The sequence below is a fragment of the Epinephelus moara genome, chromosome 14 (assembly GCF_006386435.1).
Source record: "Epinephelus moara isolate mb chromosome 14, YSFRI_EMoa_1.0, whole genome shotgun sequence".
NCBI classification, from domain to species: Eukaryota; Metazoa; Chordata; class Actinopteri; order Perciformes; family Serranidae; genus Epinephelus; species Epinephelus moara.
Genome location: NC_065519.1, coordinates 35,730,784 through 35,748,229, shown reverse-complemented (window position 1 = coordinate 35,748,229; position 17,446 = coordinate 35,730,784). Strand labels below are relative to the sequence as shown.

The following is a 17,446-nucleotide window of genomic DNA, read 5'->3' as shown; positions in this document are numbered from 1 at the left end:
TTAACTTCTTTTTAAGAGGAGCTACAGAGTCGAGTGTTGTTCGCAGCGAGCCTACGGCGCTATCGACAAGATGATCAATTCGGGAGAGGTTAAAGTCAGCACGGGAAACCTCTGTCACTGAAGGACTTGGTATTGAATTAAATGACGGAGTAATCATTTCCTTAAATTTTGCGACAGCACTATCTGATAAACATCTAGTATAGTAACTGTTGCTGAGTGGCGTATAATCGAGTAAAAAGAAATCAAAAGTAATCAAATAATGATCCGATGTTGTGAAGAAGGGAGGCATTGTCTTATCCGAGCAGGGCGGTTAATCAAGGCGTTGCCTCTGGGCGGAGGAGGGGACCCTTTTATAAGTTAATGACTTAAAGAGCATTTGAAGCACCTCAAATTAACTCTCTATCCCCCTTTTTTGGTGCCAGGATGTCTGGAGGACGCATCCCTCCTGACCGGAGTAAGCTCGGGGGCAGGGTAATAAACATTTGACCCTGCTGGTGGATTTCTCATTGTCTTATTTACTGGTAGTCCAGAATCTGGAGAGTTGAGGAAGGGTATGCTCCTACAATGCTCATCAATGACTGCTCATCAGAGCACCTGGTGGAGCTTTTTTGCAAGTGGCACAACTGGCACTTGGTCAGTGTCTTCCACCGTCAGACCCAGACGAAAAAAGCCACCTTTTCACGTTTACATGATATGCGGCTGGTCAGCGTTATTATGTAATGGCGCCCGGCAGAAGTCCAAGAAGGGTTAGCAGGAAGGGTGGTGGATGGGTCCACCAACCACCAACCATCGACCCACCGACCCAACCACGTGTTTGTGAGTTGGCTAAATGTTACCATGTGCGTTTGTTGTTGAAGGAAAACAAATGTCAATCTGCAGTGTTGTACCAATGTTGTGCATTTATTTTGAAAGACACTGTATGCAAACTGTACATTTCGTGTGAATATTAAAGTGTATTTTGAAAACATGTAATGCATGTTACAGGCTTAAGTTGACACAGCATCCCAGAATGTCAACAACCAATGTACCCAGGGTACCCTGCACATTATTTGTCAATGTGAAAAGTCCATGACCAAATGTTGATATGTGACAAGGTTGGAGTGAGAATGTGTATGGTAGTCTTGGCCACCAGCGTGTGAATATGTGTGTAAATGGGTGAATAAGACATTTTGTGTAAAAAGCTTTGAGTGGGCGGAAGACTAGTAAGATGCAATACAAGCGTAAGTCCATTTACCAAATGCTGCTCTGAAATACAGAAACCAACAACATCATGGTTCTCATTCTGACGCCACTTGACCCACAGATAAACCTACTCACTGATGTTGTACAGTACATTTTTATAATAATGGTAATAGTTAAGGTCTACAGCTCAACTACAATGTCACAGAAAAAGAGTGATGAGTTGATTTTGGGGCCCTTCTTTTAGAAAAGAGTCTGTGTTATGAAAAATACTGTTGTCAACTCAACAGGAGATGAAAACTTATATTATGAAATGATGGACTTTTGAAGATTGTTTTGTACTGATAGTAAGTGTAAGTGGGGGTCCCCGGCTTTGTTGATGAGGCCAGCTGCAGTCGGAATGAAACTGTTTTGTGGCATGAGGTTTTGGTCCTGATGGAGCACAGCCTCCTGCCAGAGAGAAGTGTTTTAAAGAGTTTGTGTCTTTGGATGGGAGGGGTCAGCCACAATGGCCCATTTTCCACCAACATTTCCAGGAACTTTTATTACCAGGAATTTATTTACCTGGGTAAAAGAATCCCTGGTAATCCGTGTGGTTTGCGTTTCCACCGCACCTCAAAGTTCCGGAAAATGTGTTCAAATCAGGCTGATGACATAGATGATTCGGCGTGTGCCCTGTATTTGGCTCTGCCAGCTTGGCTGGTTACATGCTGGTGTAGAGAGCTGGGGCTGTTTGTCTCAGCCAGCAGCTAAGTTTAAAAGTATTTTAAGGTAAATGTCAAACTAAGTAAGTCTACATACAGACAGCTCTCATTTTAGCTTATTAGTAACAATTCGCTATCAGCTGAACTAGCGTGCAGTCCTAGTGTAAGACATAACGTTAGTGTTGGTGGATGAGACTGTGGACGGAGCATATTGAATATCGCTGTCTACATGTTTACATGTTCATGCTTGCTGAACACATGTATTGATAAAGTATTGGCTTCTTACTCGCTAAGGTTTAATGTCACTTACAGTTATGAGTGTAGCTGCCATCAACTTGAATCATTTTTGAGTTATCTTCACATCATTTCCACCAGGGCTGCTCGGCTGTTCACCAGTTATCGTGTCGTGTGGGCGTGTGTCTGTGTGTGTATGTGGAGGAGTTTAGCGTTTATCAGTACTACAGTCTTTGATAATTTAGCCCCGGGGTTAATTTAGTACAGGGTTTCGGTACCCATCCTCAATCAAAACACAAACAAGTGAAGCCTGGAGAAATTAAATAAGGTTTACAGCGGCTGCCCATGCCAGGAAGTGCAGAACGCTGTGAGAAAGTGTTCCACCAATCAGCGTTCTTCAGCACACAGCCCTGCCCCTCAAGAATTCCGGGTAATCGGAAAAGTCCTACCCCCCTACTAGGTACTTTTTTTATGTCAACAACATGGAAGCTCCTGTCAGGCATCATAGCGGCTACGATAACTAGGGATATTCTCCAATGCATGAGCGAGGCAGAAAGGAATTGACAGTAACACCAAAGGAGCCAAACACCAGCTACTGGTCGACAGAGCAATCCCCTGAGACTGTAAGAGCAGCAAGACCAACCTTTGCACCGCCTGGATTGACTACAAGAAAGCCTATGACTCAATGCCACACACATGGATACTGGAATGTCTGGAACTATATAAGATCAACAGAACACTAACAGCCTTCATAAAGAACTCCATGGGAATGTGGAAGACGACCCCAGAGGCCAACTTCAAGCCGATTGCCCAAGTCAACATCAAATGTGGCATATACCAAGGGGATGCACATGACATCAAGCTGTATACCAAGAATGAGCGAGAAATCAACTCACAGATCCACACCACCAGCATAGACGTCGGAACTAGGGGTGCGGGGGGTGCGGCCGCATCCGCATCCCAGCCTCCCTACCCACTGCATTACGCTTTAAAAAAATAAAGAATCTGAATTTAAACTCAATTTGTCTGACTTACATTTATCTCTTTCATATCATTAATGCATAGATCCAGGCTTTTGATGTGATATGCAGCCTGCCTGACTACATACAGTAGCCTTGGCATCCAGGATGTTGTGTCCATCCTGCAAACCTTGCAGCCCCAAACCCGCTCCATGCTGTCGGAGGTGGAGAAGCTCATTAAGCTCTGTCTGGCCCTGCCCATATCTTTCATGGCATCCGAGCGCTCTTTCTCAGCTTTGCACAGGCTGAAAACCTGGCTGCGCAACACCATGACGCAGGAGAGACTAACACATTTGGCCATTATGAACGCTCACAGTGACCTTATGGATGAAAGCGATGTCTCAACCCTGCTTAAAATCTTCATCAGTAGGTCAACTGAGAGAAGGTCCACTTTTGGAAATGCATGAAAGCCCTGAGTCAGTAGCGCAGACTTTTCTTTTTTCATTCAAGGTTACAAATAATGTTATGTTCCTTAAATGGCTTGATTTAGTTATCAAAGTTTCATTTTCTTAACAATAAAGATGCCGTGTTCATCCATTCTAGTTCTCTTATAACTGCATGTTATTATAAAATAACTTCAAATCAAATACTTAATCATTGATAAGTGTGCATTCTTCCCCCGCCCCTCCCAACAAAAATCCCGCCCCCCCTCTCAGAAAATAGTTCCGACGTCCATGACCACCAGGATCTACAGCAAGGACATAGGGATGTCATTTGGATTAGAATGTGGCGGTGTGGCCGGATGGTATCAAAGAGAGGCAAGATGATCAGAACTCACGGAGCTGACCTACCAGATACAACACAGGGGATATCGGGGATATCCAGGACAGCTACAAGTACCTTGGGATCCTGCAGGCTAATGGAAATCATGAGGAGGCCGCAAGGAAGTCAACCAAAACCAAATACCTCAGAAGTCAGCTGAAAGGTCAGAACAAGGTCCGAGCCATCAACATGTACGCACTGCCTGTCATCAGATACCCAGCTGGGATCATAAGCTGGCCAAAGGAGGAGATAGAGGCCACAGATATCAAGACAAGAAAGCTCCTCACCATGCATGGAGGGTTCCACCTCAAGTCCAGCATCCTGAGGCTATACACTAAGCGGAAAGAGGGAGGCCGAGGACTAATAAGCATCAGAGCCACTATCCAGGATGAAACATCCTGGCCCCAAAGTATGAGCTGCTAAGTGAATGCCTCAGACAACAGGAACCTGATGGAGGAGCAAACAACATGGAGGGACAAGCCCCTTCATGGTGCATACCACCATCAGATAGAGGAAGTGGCTGATATTAAGAAGACCTAACAGTGGCTGGAGAATGCTGGACTGACAGACAGCACAGAGGCACTAATAATAATAATAATATTCAGTAATATACAATAAAAGTTAATAAAATGACTCATAATTATAAACACTAGGTATAAAATAATCATAATAAAAGCATCATCAATATGTGTGTCTAAATCAGACTGAGTATGCCAACTTGAAAAGGTGTGTTTTCAGACGGGATTTGAAAGTGGAAAGGGAGACAATATTGCGCAGCACAAGAACAGGCCCTAAGCACAAAGGCCATAGAGGCCAGGGTCTACCACAGCAGATCAGACCAAAGGTGCAGGCTGTGCAAAGATGCCCCTGAGACGGTCCATCACATAGTGGCAGGGTGTAAGATGCAAGCAGGATCAGCAAGTTTTTTTGGGGAGTTTTTCCTTATCCGCTGCGAGGGTCATAAGGACAGAGGGATGTCGTATGCTGTAAAGCCCTGTGAGGCAAATTGTGATTTGTGATATTGGGCTTTATAAATAAAATTGATTGATTGATTGATTGACATGGAGAAACACAACCAAGTGGTGGGATAGTGTACAGGAACATCTGTACCCAGTATGCACTCGAAATACACAAATTCTGATGGGAAACGCCACCAAAGGTGGTTAAGAACAACAGGGCTAAGATCCTGTGGGACTTCAGCTTCCAGACTGGCAAACAGCTGCTGGCTAACCAACTGGACATAATGGTGGTTGACAAACACCAGAAGAGGGCAGTGGTGGTAGATGTGGTGATACCAGCTGACAGCAACATCAGAAAGAAGGAACACGAAAAGGTGGAGAAGAATCAAGGGTTGAAAGGGTTGAAACAGCTGGAACAGATGTGGGAGGTCAAAGATGATGTGGTCCCCATGGTAGTAGGACCACTCGGGGCAGTGACCCCCAAACTGGAAGAGTGGCTCCGGCAGATTCCAGGATCAACATCTGAAGCCTCAGTCCAGAAGTCCTAGGAACAGCTAAGATACTGCGCAGAACCCTCAAATTCCCAGGCCTCTGGTAGAGGACCTGAGCTTGAAGATGACACAGATACCACCCCAAGAGGGTGAGAGGGCGATTTTTAAAAAAAAAAATATATACATATATATATCAATCTGAAGTGGGCCATTCTAGATAATGAGTACTTTCACTTTTGGTACTTAAAGTATATTTTAAGGCTGATACTTTAACATGAGTAACATTTTGAATGTAGGTCTTTTATTTTTAACAGTGTAGTACTGCTACATTTAGTGTAGGCCTACTTAAGTAAAAGATCTGAGTAGCCTACATAACCATTAGTTTATTTGGCATATAAATAGTTTTTTCTTTTTCACTCTCTCTCTCTCTCTCTCTCTCTCATGCACACGCACATGCACATGCACACGCACACACACACACACACACACACACACACACACACACACACACACACACACACACACTTTCCAGACACAGTTAAAGCAGTGTAACATGTGCAGTTTACCTCTCTGCCATCTGCTGTCTGTATTTCTGTCTCTGTCTGTCTGTCTGTCTGTCTGTCTGTCTGTCTCAACTGTGACTAAAGAAATAGTTTCACCTTGGTTATCTTAAAATGAACAAGTTTTTTATTGTATTACGTCATTTTGAAGCCACATGAAGTAATAATATGCAACGTGAGGATTCTAAAATAAAATAAAATGGCACTTATAACCATGAGGAAGAGATAAATAGCCTATAGGCTACTTCATTTTAAAAATCGTACTCCATAGGATAACTCTCACCCTTTCCCTTTTGAAAGCAGTTATTTCGCTACCTTCCTGCTGTGACTTGTGTCACTCAGTGTGGACCATCAGACACCTTCTGCCCTGTACTCACTCACACACACAGACACATACACACAGAGAGAGGGAGAGAGTTTTGAGACCTGCTCTTGTTTCTTGCAAGCTGTTATGTAAAGACTATCATGCACATTACGGGTTTGGCGAGCTTTACAGGCTTATCTACACGCATTTTTTGCAGATGCTCTTTAATGAGCCCAAAGGGGTGGGATTTAGAAATATGATTGGGCCAGCCCAGTGTCAATTAAGAAAATACACCTATGGGCCTACCTGTGTTTTGGCCCAGCCAAAAAAAAAAAATTGCGTTTGTTTAAAAGTCCCATTGGCCCACCGGGAAAGTGCCTGCTATGCCAGATGGCCAGTCCAGCCCTGAGTCGGGCTTCATAGTGGTGTAGCAGTTCAAATTCTCTGGCCAGCTGCAGCCTTCTGGGTGGAGTTTGCATGTTCTCCATACGTCAGCTTGGGGTTTTTTTCCGGAATCTCTGGCTTCCTCCCACAGCCCAAAGACATGTATATGAGGTTTACTGGTGACTCTAATCTAAGCATGAGTGGTTGTCTGTCTCTATGTGTCAGCCCTATGATAGTCTGGCAGCCTGTTCAGGGTGTACCCCACCTCTCACCCAGTGACAGCTGAGATAGGCTCCAGCACATCTGTGACCCTGTACCAGGGTAAGCGGTTATGGAAAATGAATCTTCAGAAGTATTCATTCAAATGCTACCAAAATTGACACAGACATTGTTTGTGTACTCGATATCAATCATCGTTTCAAATGGTGTTCAGGTTGACACCATTTTCTATTTCATCTTATTTTTAACCAAAAGTCACCAAAATATTTGCCAATGCACCTGAAACTAGCAGAATAATGTGTGATTTTTTTTTTTAGAATTGTCTATTTCATCTTGTTTTTAACCAAAAGTCACCAAACTATTTGGCACTACACCTGACACCTGTTTTTTTTAAATTTTATCACCAACACTTCAACTGTTTTAACTGTTTTAAGCTTAAAAAGATAAAACTAACAAAAAAAGCAGTTTTTCCACGTGATATTGTTGCCTCAAGTTGTGAGAAGGTGTGTGTAAAGGCATGCCTTCCTGGTGGAGAAGTGAGTAAGCCACATTATCTGGGTATACAAAGATCCAGGATTTGAATCTCCAGACAGTGGAGTCTCGACAAGTTTTGAACAAATTTCTAGCAAATTCTTTGACAACACACCAGACAGAGGAAGGTTAATTCGTAAATTTTTCAGAATTGTATTCCAAACAGTTACATTGTTGTGCTTTTTTTTTTTTTTTTTTTAAAGATTTGTGACATTCCTCTCTCTGCCTTCTGCCTGTGAGGTTGGTTTGGCTTCCTGGCATTGGAGCTAGTGGGCGGGGTTGGAGAAGCTGTCAGAAAACTACCAGCACCTGGGCAGATGCATCCGCTGGTTTCTGCCCATCTGTCATCAGTTCTTCTGGTTTGAAGTTTACATGCCATGAGTGTAAAATCCTACAAAAAGTATATATTCCACTCAAGTAAACAGAACTTCATAGAGTTCATAATTCATCCTGTCAAAACTCCTAGGCATGTCCCTCGATATTTTTCATGTTTGGTACTCATTTGCTCAGTAGTTGAGTGGTAGGTGGTTGTGTTTGAATGCAAAGGTTGAGAGTTCAAGCTTTTGCCATACTGCACATGGTCGGAATCTTTGTTTTTTTTTTTTCAATATGAGTTTTAACACTGCTCACATAGTAGCAACATTTGTGTATAAAGTATTGGACATGGGATTCCAGATCATGAAGAAAATAAAAACTCAATACAGATGTAGTCATGTGAAACACGTCTTCACAGAAGGAAAGAAGTTACATCAAATGTTTCTGAAAGTAGATTTATGTACCTCAACAGAGCATCAGCATAAAGAGATGACCACAATCAATAATTTTAAAGAATATCAAGAATTGTGCCTCTTGTTAAGAAAATAACAATCAAGCATCCAGATACTTAAAATCTGCTTGGATCCCACTCAATGCTGCTTCCTGCTTTAAATTATGACTTTTCTATGTCAATTTGTCAAATTACCATCAATATAGGCTGCTTAACCTTTTAAAAATGGACATCCTGTGGACATCTTTGGGAGATTGGTGTGTGCATGATTGTGTTTAAATCAATCTAAAATAAGAACTATAATAGCTCAGGCATTTATTCTTTTTGCAGCTCAAAGCCAGGTCCTGTGTTTCCTGCATCATTGTGTCATTATATTACCTTACATGTGGTACAAATGCGTTACTTTGCCTTAATTACATTGGTATTTTGCCATAATGGTCAGCAAACTGTCTGACCTGGGTCGCCCCCACCCACCTGCTCCTGGATTAAGGACTTTCTTACAAACCGGCCCCAGACAGTGAAACTTGGACCCCACCTCTCCTCCACCCGGACACTGAGTACGGGCTCCTCACAAGGGTGTGTGCTGACTGCGACTGCATAGAGAGGGTCCACACCTTCACTTTTCTGGGCACCACGATCTCTGCTGTACTATCCTGGACTGCAAACACCACAGCTGTCATCAAGAAGGCACAGCAGTGTCTGAACTTTCTGAGAGTGCTCAGGAAGAACAACGTCACTGAGAAGTTGCTGGTGACCTTCTACCGCTCAACCATAGAGAGCATTTTAACGTACTGTATCTCAGTAGGGTTCACGCACTGCACCGAGGAAGACCGGAAGAGGGTCCAGAGAGTGGTCAAGATGGCGCAAAAGATCATCGGCTGCCCCCTCCCCTCTCTGAAGGACATTTATACATCCCGCTGCCTCAGCAGAGCTGAGGGAATCATCAGAGACAGCACACATCCTGCTTCACATCCTGCTGCACTCAGGCAGGCGTTTCAGGTCCATCAGAACCAGGACAAACAGGCTCAGAGACAGCTTCTTTCCACAAGCCATCACTTCACTAACAGGCTCAGAGACAGCTTCTTTCCACAAGCCATCACTTCACTGAACACACACATACAAACACACACACACAACCCCCCCTCACCCACTCTACTCACCCCACACTTACTCACACACACACAGACCTGTACCATACCACCATCACACATGGTGCAGGACTGCAAATTTGGTCTCTGTAAAATCCACACAACTATGCATATGGGAAAATCCTCACCTGTTACTTAATATTTATACTACTTACTTTACATTGCATGCTACTAATTTTATATTGTGTGTTATTTATTGTCTTGTGTACGCAACAGTCCTGTTGCATAAATGTTGTTTGCTATGCAAACAGCATTTTATTATCTACATTTCTTGTCTGCACCTTAGAATTAGCCCCAGCAAATTTGTTGTACATGTAGCATCCTTTGTTCCTGTGCACTGACAATAAAGGCTTTCTGTTCCATTCCATTCTATTCTATTCTATTCTATTCTATTCTATTCTATTCTATTCTATTCTATATAATGGCCACAGGAGGTTGTTGTTTGCCTAATCCTGTATATATTGATCTAAAACAAACAGCACAAAAGCTTGTATATATATTCTTTTTGCAGCAGAAAACTCCAGCTTCTGTCTTCCATGTCATCACATTGAACATACGTAATGATGTCATTCCACTACATTACGTGTGGTGAAGCACTGTACAAAACTGCACAGTGATGCCAGAGGAATCAATGATGAATCTCTCATAATGCTTTTGCACTCTGTTCATAGAACAAAGGAAACAAAGACTCCCACACACTGTCTAACTTCCATCCATCCATCCATTTTCTAACTGCTTACCCCCTTGAGGGTCGCGGGGGGGCTGGAGCCTATCCCAGCTGACATTGGGCGAGAGGCAGGGTACACCCTGGACAGGTCGCCAGACTATCACAGGGTTGACATGTAGAGACAGACAACCATTCACACTCACATTCACACCTACGGACAATTTAGAGTCACCAGTTAACCTAGTCCCCAATCTGCATACCTTTGGACTGTGGGAGGAAGCCAGAGTACCCGGAGAAAACCCACGCTGACACGGGGAGAACATGCAAACTCCACACAGAAGAGCTCCCACACCCATGATCGAACCAGGAACCCTCTTGCTGTGAGGCGACAGTGCTAACCACCACATCACCATGCCGCCCAACTTACAATATATAATTTATTTGCAACGTTTCGGTACTAGACCTTCGTCAGGCAAATCAGTTTTTTGTTCCTGAGGAGCCATCTTAAATAGGGAGTGGTCGTTTCTCCACAACCAATCTCATTTCCACGTGCACACAGAGAGACAAAATCATCATTGGGTTATTGAAACACACGACAAACAGAGACAGCAAAAATCAAAGCTCTCTGTGTGACATCAGTCTAAAGTAACCCACATGTCTAAAGGGGAATACATAATATAGTGAATCGATTACAAATAAATACATTTTTCTAAATATTTCTACAGCAAATATAACAGATTCCCTTTGTAAGTAGGCTGATAGGGGTATGTTTACATTATAAGTTAAAAACAGACATATTAGATACAAAGAGACACATCATTCATCAAAATATACATATCATAACAATGATCAAAGTTCATTCTGCCATATACGAACTACACACAATTACAATAAATGATAGCAGCAAAAAAGTCATACAAATACCAACAAATTATGGCTGTCTAATTTCTAAAAACATTTATTTGATGATTTATATCATCAAAAACTCTGCTCATTCACTCACTCTGCTCATAAAAATGAGCATATCTCAAAAACTAAATAATGTACATAATAGCATATGGAGCGTTGAGAAATATTTAGCTTGTGTTTCTACATTTAGAAATCATTTGGATCAACATGTTCTGTGCATTTATTTTGTTATTTTTTGTTTTGTTTTATTTTTATTATTTTTTTCAGGGATATGAAGCATTTAAAGATACTCCAAGAAATGACATCAGAACTTGCAAAAATACCAATGTAGGCACTCTTGGATCATTTCTCTTGCAGAGTTTAAAGGATTAAATATGGTCACCTGATTGTAGGGACTGTATGATGATAAGTTTATTTTGAAAAAGAATAAGTAAGGGGTAGCAAAACTTTGCTCCCCCTAATGGAACATAAGCTACACTAGATGTCGGTTGAAACCACCACTGCCTGTTAAAAAGGGGTGAAATAATTTCAGCTCACTTTATTTATTTATTTTTATTCATTTTAGTAAGATTTGCTTGTATCAAGGATGGACAAAATGATTTTAAAGATGCAACCCTGTCACCTAAAATTACTTGTATATACTACTGAAGTGATACTTAATGTGTTAAATTTTGTATGTGTTGTAGAAAATGTAATTGATGCCAGGGTTAGATGAACTAACTGTCAATGTTCATTTAGAATGTATTATGTTCCTTTCCCTATAGTCGGGGTGGTAATTGGGTTGGACGTCATTTTTTAAAAGCATCAAACACCAGAAAGCAGAGGTCATATTTCACATGATGTTAGGTTTAGGCAACTAAATCACTTAGATTAAAGCTGCACTAATTAATATTTATACACAATTGGTCAAATGACTGTGTATTGCAATAGAGAACTCAGAAATGATCACCAAAGTTGATTTTATTTCAACAACAAATATATTGCATCAGTATCTGCTTGTGTTTCTCTGTGCCTCTTAGTATTTAACAGGATTCAGCAGGAAGCTGTCTCTCTAGGCTAGTCATCAGATAAAGTCAGTCTGCCTGGCTGACTGATAGTCATGCACCGCCATGAGAATAATGAGGCTAATTTATCCAGCAGATGACCGATAACTCCAAACAACCTTTGTGGAGGAGGGGGAAAATGCAGCACTTTTAATTAGAATTGGTGACTGCAACTAAAATAAAGGCAAACTCCTCTCTATAAGCAACTGCAAGCTCAATATGTAATATAAAAGACACACATTGTCTTCATTACAACAAAACCCTTCATGTAATTTATGCTAATAGTACCATCCATCAATTGCTGCCTCCGATGGCATTGAGGTCACGTCATTATTATTTTTTTGTGGGACTTTGGGGATGTAGGGAACCTGAGGGGAGTTTACATTTTACATTGGTGGATATTAATAGGCTAATTGTAGTATTCTTTATGCTCTTCTTCATTTCAACAAAAGGCTCATTATTTACCCCCTAACCAAAGTCTTGGCAGTGGGCTGTGAGTTGCTGTTGATATACCTAAGTGAGGTACCTGTAGTTTACCTGAATTCATTTTTATATTATATATTTATACTAAACTACAATTTCAGATTAAGCCTTTGGATATACAAATATATTTATTGATAAAATGGGATCATTTTAATATAAATATATAATTTGAACCCCAGAATACTTATACTTCAGGTCAGTACTTGAGGGATAGTGCTTGGTTATTCTATGCCACTGACTATGCTTAGTTACCGCAGGCCACTGTAGCAACAGTACTGATGCTTCTGGGCACCTTGACCTATGTAACCTCTTTAGATTATACACATGCATGTCATGTGCTTCTATCATGGGGTTTAGATGCAGTAAAGTCCCCCAGGATGTACATTGTAGAATTAGCAGTAGTAAAATCAATGCTGGTGGACCATTTATAATCCTCGATCTATCTTTTTCAGACAGTGATGGACCTGAGAGAGACCAGTGGATCCCTTGTCAGCTCCATTTCCCAGCAGACAACATGAAGGAGGAAGTTCTACTCACCCTGATAGCCAGAGAAGTTCACTCCATCAGACCTTGCACCATGAGTCTTGATAGCAGCTGTTCTGAAGTGTACAAAAAACGTATCTAAACATCACCTCCTCCTCCTCCTCCTCCTCTTTCCCTCTGCTGGTCCTCTCTTCCTCTTTCCCTCTGCTGGTCCTCTCTTTAACCCTTAGAAGGAGCACAAAAATACCTCCATACAACCACTGCCCTGCAACTACTGGACAATTTCCTGATGTGAACACACTGACCCTAAGACTGTTAACCACAAAGACTGTTTTCCTGCCACTGCCCTTATCCCTTTGAAAACATATTTTTATAAGAAATATTTATCAGAATATATCCCTGCAAATACTGCAGAAAAAAACTTTGGATCCCTGAAACTCAGTTTGACCATCCTAAGATTTCACTCTGACTTAACTCCCCTCAGACACCTTGTTGGATTAATAACTTCATCGCAGCTATGGATCTTATAGGTTTTTCTATCAGGCTGCAAGTGTTCTTCAGCACATGTATGGGACTGGAATTTTTAGGCACACCAGGTCAGTGGGCACGCTACCTCCGCTGGGACGCCAGCACCCGTGGTGACCTCAGCTTTCAGTTCAAGACGGAGGCCTCGGAGGCGCTGCTGCTGTACTTTGATGATGGAGGCTACTGTGACTTTTTGCAGCTAGCAGTAATGGAGGGCCAATTGCAGCTGCGTTTCAGCATCGACTGTGCTGAGACCACAATTGTGTCTGACAGACAGGTGAATGACGGCAGCTGGCACTTTGCCACTCTGAGCAGGTATAACCTACACACAATGCTGGTACTGGATGGCCAGGCCAAAGCAGATGAGGTGCGGCCTCAGCGTCTGTTCATGAAAATAGTCAGTGATCTGTTCCTGGGTGGAGTGCCTCAGGATATCCGCAACGGTGCACTCACACTGCCTACGGTGCGAAACATGCAGCCCTTCAGGGGCACAATTACAGACCTCAAATATGGCATCTCACAGCCTCTGTTCCTGGGAAGCCTTAAGGTGCCCTTGGAGTCAGAAGGGTGGTGCACCGTTAACCCGTGTGAGAATGGCGGAACATGCTCAGTGGTGGATGGAGGACCGGTCTGTGACTGCTCCAAAACTGAATACAAGGGCCGCTTCTGCAGTGAAGGTAAGACATTCCTTTAAAGCCTTTGACACTGCTGTCATCCATCTTAATGTTCTTTCACATTTGGAGAGCTGCACCAGTCCATCTTGATAAAAGCATATTTGTTGTTGTTGTTGTTGTTGTTGTTTTGTGCAGTAATCCAGCTGCCATGTTATCTCACAGGGATACTGAAGACCGACATAATGACCTTGAGGGTTTCAATGTTTTTCGCATTAAATTTCAGTGTTTTTTATGCCTCTAATCTACAGATTGTTTCTGCTGTTACATCAGGTATCATGGGCTCTAGGCAGTTTGACTTTGTGGGCTTGCTTGGCTATCCCACTGATTACTATTATCCCTGTGTGCGTCTGTGTGTGTGTCTCTCACTAAGCTGTAAAATCAGAAAGCCAATCTTGGTTAGCCAGTGAGGCACAGGTTAATGGCATCGGTCCTGCAGGCGGTGATAAGGGGGTCCACAAAGAGAATGGGGCCTCCTGAGCCCCCCTTCTTCCCCCAATCACAAGATGGCAGGTGTTTTATATATTACATCCTTTTGTGCTAAGAAATTTGCCAGAGCTGTGTTTCAAATGCTCTGCAGCTGGATGTACCAAGACCAAAATACTATCAAAGAAAGCCCTTTACTCATTTCTCCCCATGTATTTCCTCCCCACAAGCCACATAAAAGGCACTTGCTTTTAGTAAAAACTTGGATTTCTTGTGATTTGATAAATCCCGAACAAAGAACATTCTGTGATAATGCCTGTTTTGTGAAGATAATTGGTGAACATGCACTCAGCACATGAAATTGATCCATTCACCTCTTCTTTTTTCTGTGTTCTGCAAAAAAGTCTTGTCATGTACTTAATTATTCACAATCAATACTGATTCTGCAGGTTTTCCAAAGCAGCAGCTTCCAGCAGCTGAGGAGTACAAAATAATCTGACTCCTTATGAGATAATCAATACCACTTAGATGAGAAAGTCCTTCTCCATTTAATTAATTCAGATCAGAGGTAATTTGTTTCAACATATTTGTTCAGCTGTTTTTCCCTCCATCTTTGACTTTCGAGCGTTCATCTGAACTACTCACAGATATGGAATTTACATCCCATTCGGGCTGATGCCAAATCCCGGCACACTGACAAAAGGCCAGGGAATCTGGAATATAAAGATAAGATTATTATTATTGTTTTTTTTAATCTATGGCTGCTGGTGTTTGAAAAAAAGAAAAAAGAAAAAGATGAAGTGGGGGTGGGGTCGGTGCTTTTCCTCTCCTCTGTGCATCAGTGGCGCTAAGTTACTTTGCCTTTGCTTAGCTGATTGACTGGTTGGTATTGAACCAACAAGGTGGGCTCTGGGGGTAGAAATGTGTGTGCTTCAGCTCCTCTTTCTTTCACTGCAGTCACATGAGAACAGCAACAGACTTGCTGGTGTGTGAAATACTAAGAAAATCTGCAAACTCAGCCACTGCTTTTTCACGACATCAGGTGAGTAGAGGACCAGCTGTGGCTGGAGAAGCCACACTTCCTCTTTACTGCCCTTTCTGCTCTGACTATGACAGAGATCTCTTCTTCTTATGAAAGCATTGCATGGGGCGGTATCTCAACTTGTTTGCCCCATCATCCAGGACTCTTATATCCACTAATCAGCTGCTTTGATCTAGTCCATTGTCTCAGCTGTTCAAAGTTGATCAAGCATCACAATAGCTAAGCATCTCTCTCTCATCACTATTAATACTTTGTTTCACATCTTCAGAGCCATTATTTTACGCCGGTCCATGAAATTGTATAACTGGCTGTATTCCACTGAATGATGGGTCTTAATTTTCTTTTTATTTCATTTGTTTTCACAGGTTTTATTTAGCTTTGTGTGTTAGTGTACATTTCTTGGAATCTTTCTCTTTTTTTGTTCAGATATCTCTGAGAACCAAAACAAGGTTAAGGACTCTAATTACATTGCAGTGTGTGTCTCCTGCTTGAGGTGGTCCACACCACCACGTGGGGAGGGACTACATTGTTACAACAGTCTTAATCATATAAAAACATACAGTCTAAGAGAATTATGGAGAGCCACAAGGTATGAAAACAATACTGATGACATAGAAATATCATAGAAATTACTTTAAGTGTTACAGTGAGGTTAAGAATTAGGCCACATAGAAGAATGTAAAGCACTAAACCTTCCAGACACAGTATGTTCCAAGTCCCTATACTAACATTATGCTTGACTTGAAATAATAACTAAAGTGAACTAGTGCTCTTGATATTTTTTGTTTCAGTATATGTTGATACTGCTCACATTTTTTGTGTAGTTCTTCTGAATAGTATACCACATCTGCTATCACCATCATGAAATATATTTGTCATAATCCATACCACATTTCATGCTCGTTATTTTTAGTCAGACAATTCTAGCAGGGATTCTAGGACAGTGTAGTAGACACATTTCCTTACTCAGCAGCTGGAGGTAAATATTAGTTCATCTTCAGACTGAGAGATCTCAGTCAGTACGTTTACATGCACAGTTAAGTCAAGCTATGGCTAGGCAATTTAATGGGACTACTGTCCTTGTCCAAGTATACAAGCACGGGAGTGGAATCAATTTATAGACCGAAGTATGTCCGACTCCGCTATGATAGGTGATGATATGCCCCCTTTCAGTTTGTCAGTATTGGACCTTTTTTTGGTTGACCTATTATGTCACAGACCAAACGATCCTCATTACGTGTTTTCCTCCTATCTATGTATTTTAAAATATTTAACTCTTTCAGTTGACACAGCATGAACTGTGTCTCCTCATCCATCCAAAAATGCACAGTTCTAGAAGTAGATTTCTCCACATTGTTAGTGGCCTCTTCTTCTGTTACGCATATAATGCTATTTGACTTCTGGGTCAAAGCCCAAGGAGGAAACTGTGGAGCGTATGCAGAGTGCCTAGGCCAGTTTGGGTGCGATTGACTGTATACATGCAGGAATAAGGATAATCGCACTATCTGGGTGTGTTAGTCCGACTTTGAGAAATTTAATACGATTTCAGTCGGACTAACATGTTTACATGTATTTTAAAAGTCCAGTTTTAGTTGTACTAACACAATAAATCTATTTTCTCTGACTTTTGAACTAAAGTGTGACAGATAAACTCCTGGTAAACTGATGACATTCAAAAAGAAGAATAACCATAGACTGTATAAAATAATGGTCATAGCTACTGTGATGTCACCCATTAACTTGTGGACTACTGTTTTGAAGCCTAGTGCTCTGCATTTTGGCTGTCACCATCTTGTTTTGTTTTTGGAGCTGATTTGCTCTTGGGGGCAGTCTCAAGTGGCCATTTAACAAACTGCAGTTTTTGGCACTTCTGTGTTGGCTTCATCCTTCAGCCCCATAGGTTGCCGCTCAGGAGCAACCCACAAAGATGATAATTT

At 41.8% G+C, this 17,446-nt stretch overlaps 1 protein-coding gene across 1 annotated transcript in view; it reads left to right on the top strand.

Moving 5' to 3' along the window:
- nrxn3a (neurexin 3a) overlaps nucleotides 1-17,446 on the top strand; it is a 634,542-nt gene that overhangs the window by 73,520 nt on the left and 543,576 nt on the right. Inside the window, 1 exon segment of the mRNA XM_050061947.1 lies at nucleotides 12,815-14,047. Coding sequence (XP_049917904.1) covers nucleotides 13,363-14,047 — 685 coding nt within the window. The 5' untranslated portion in view covers nucleotides 12,815-13,362.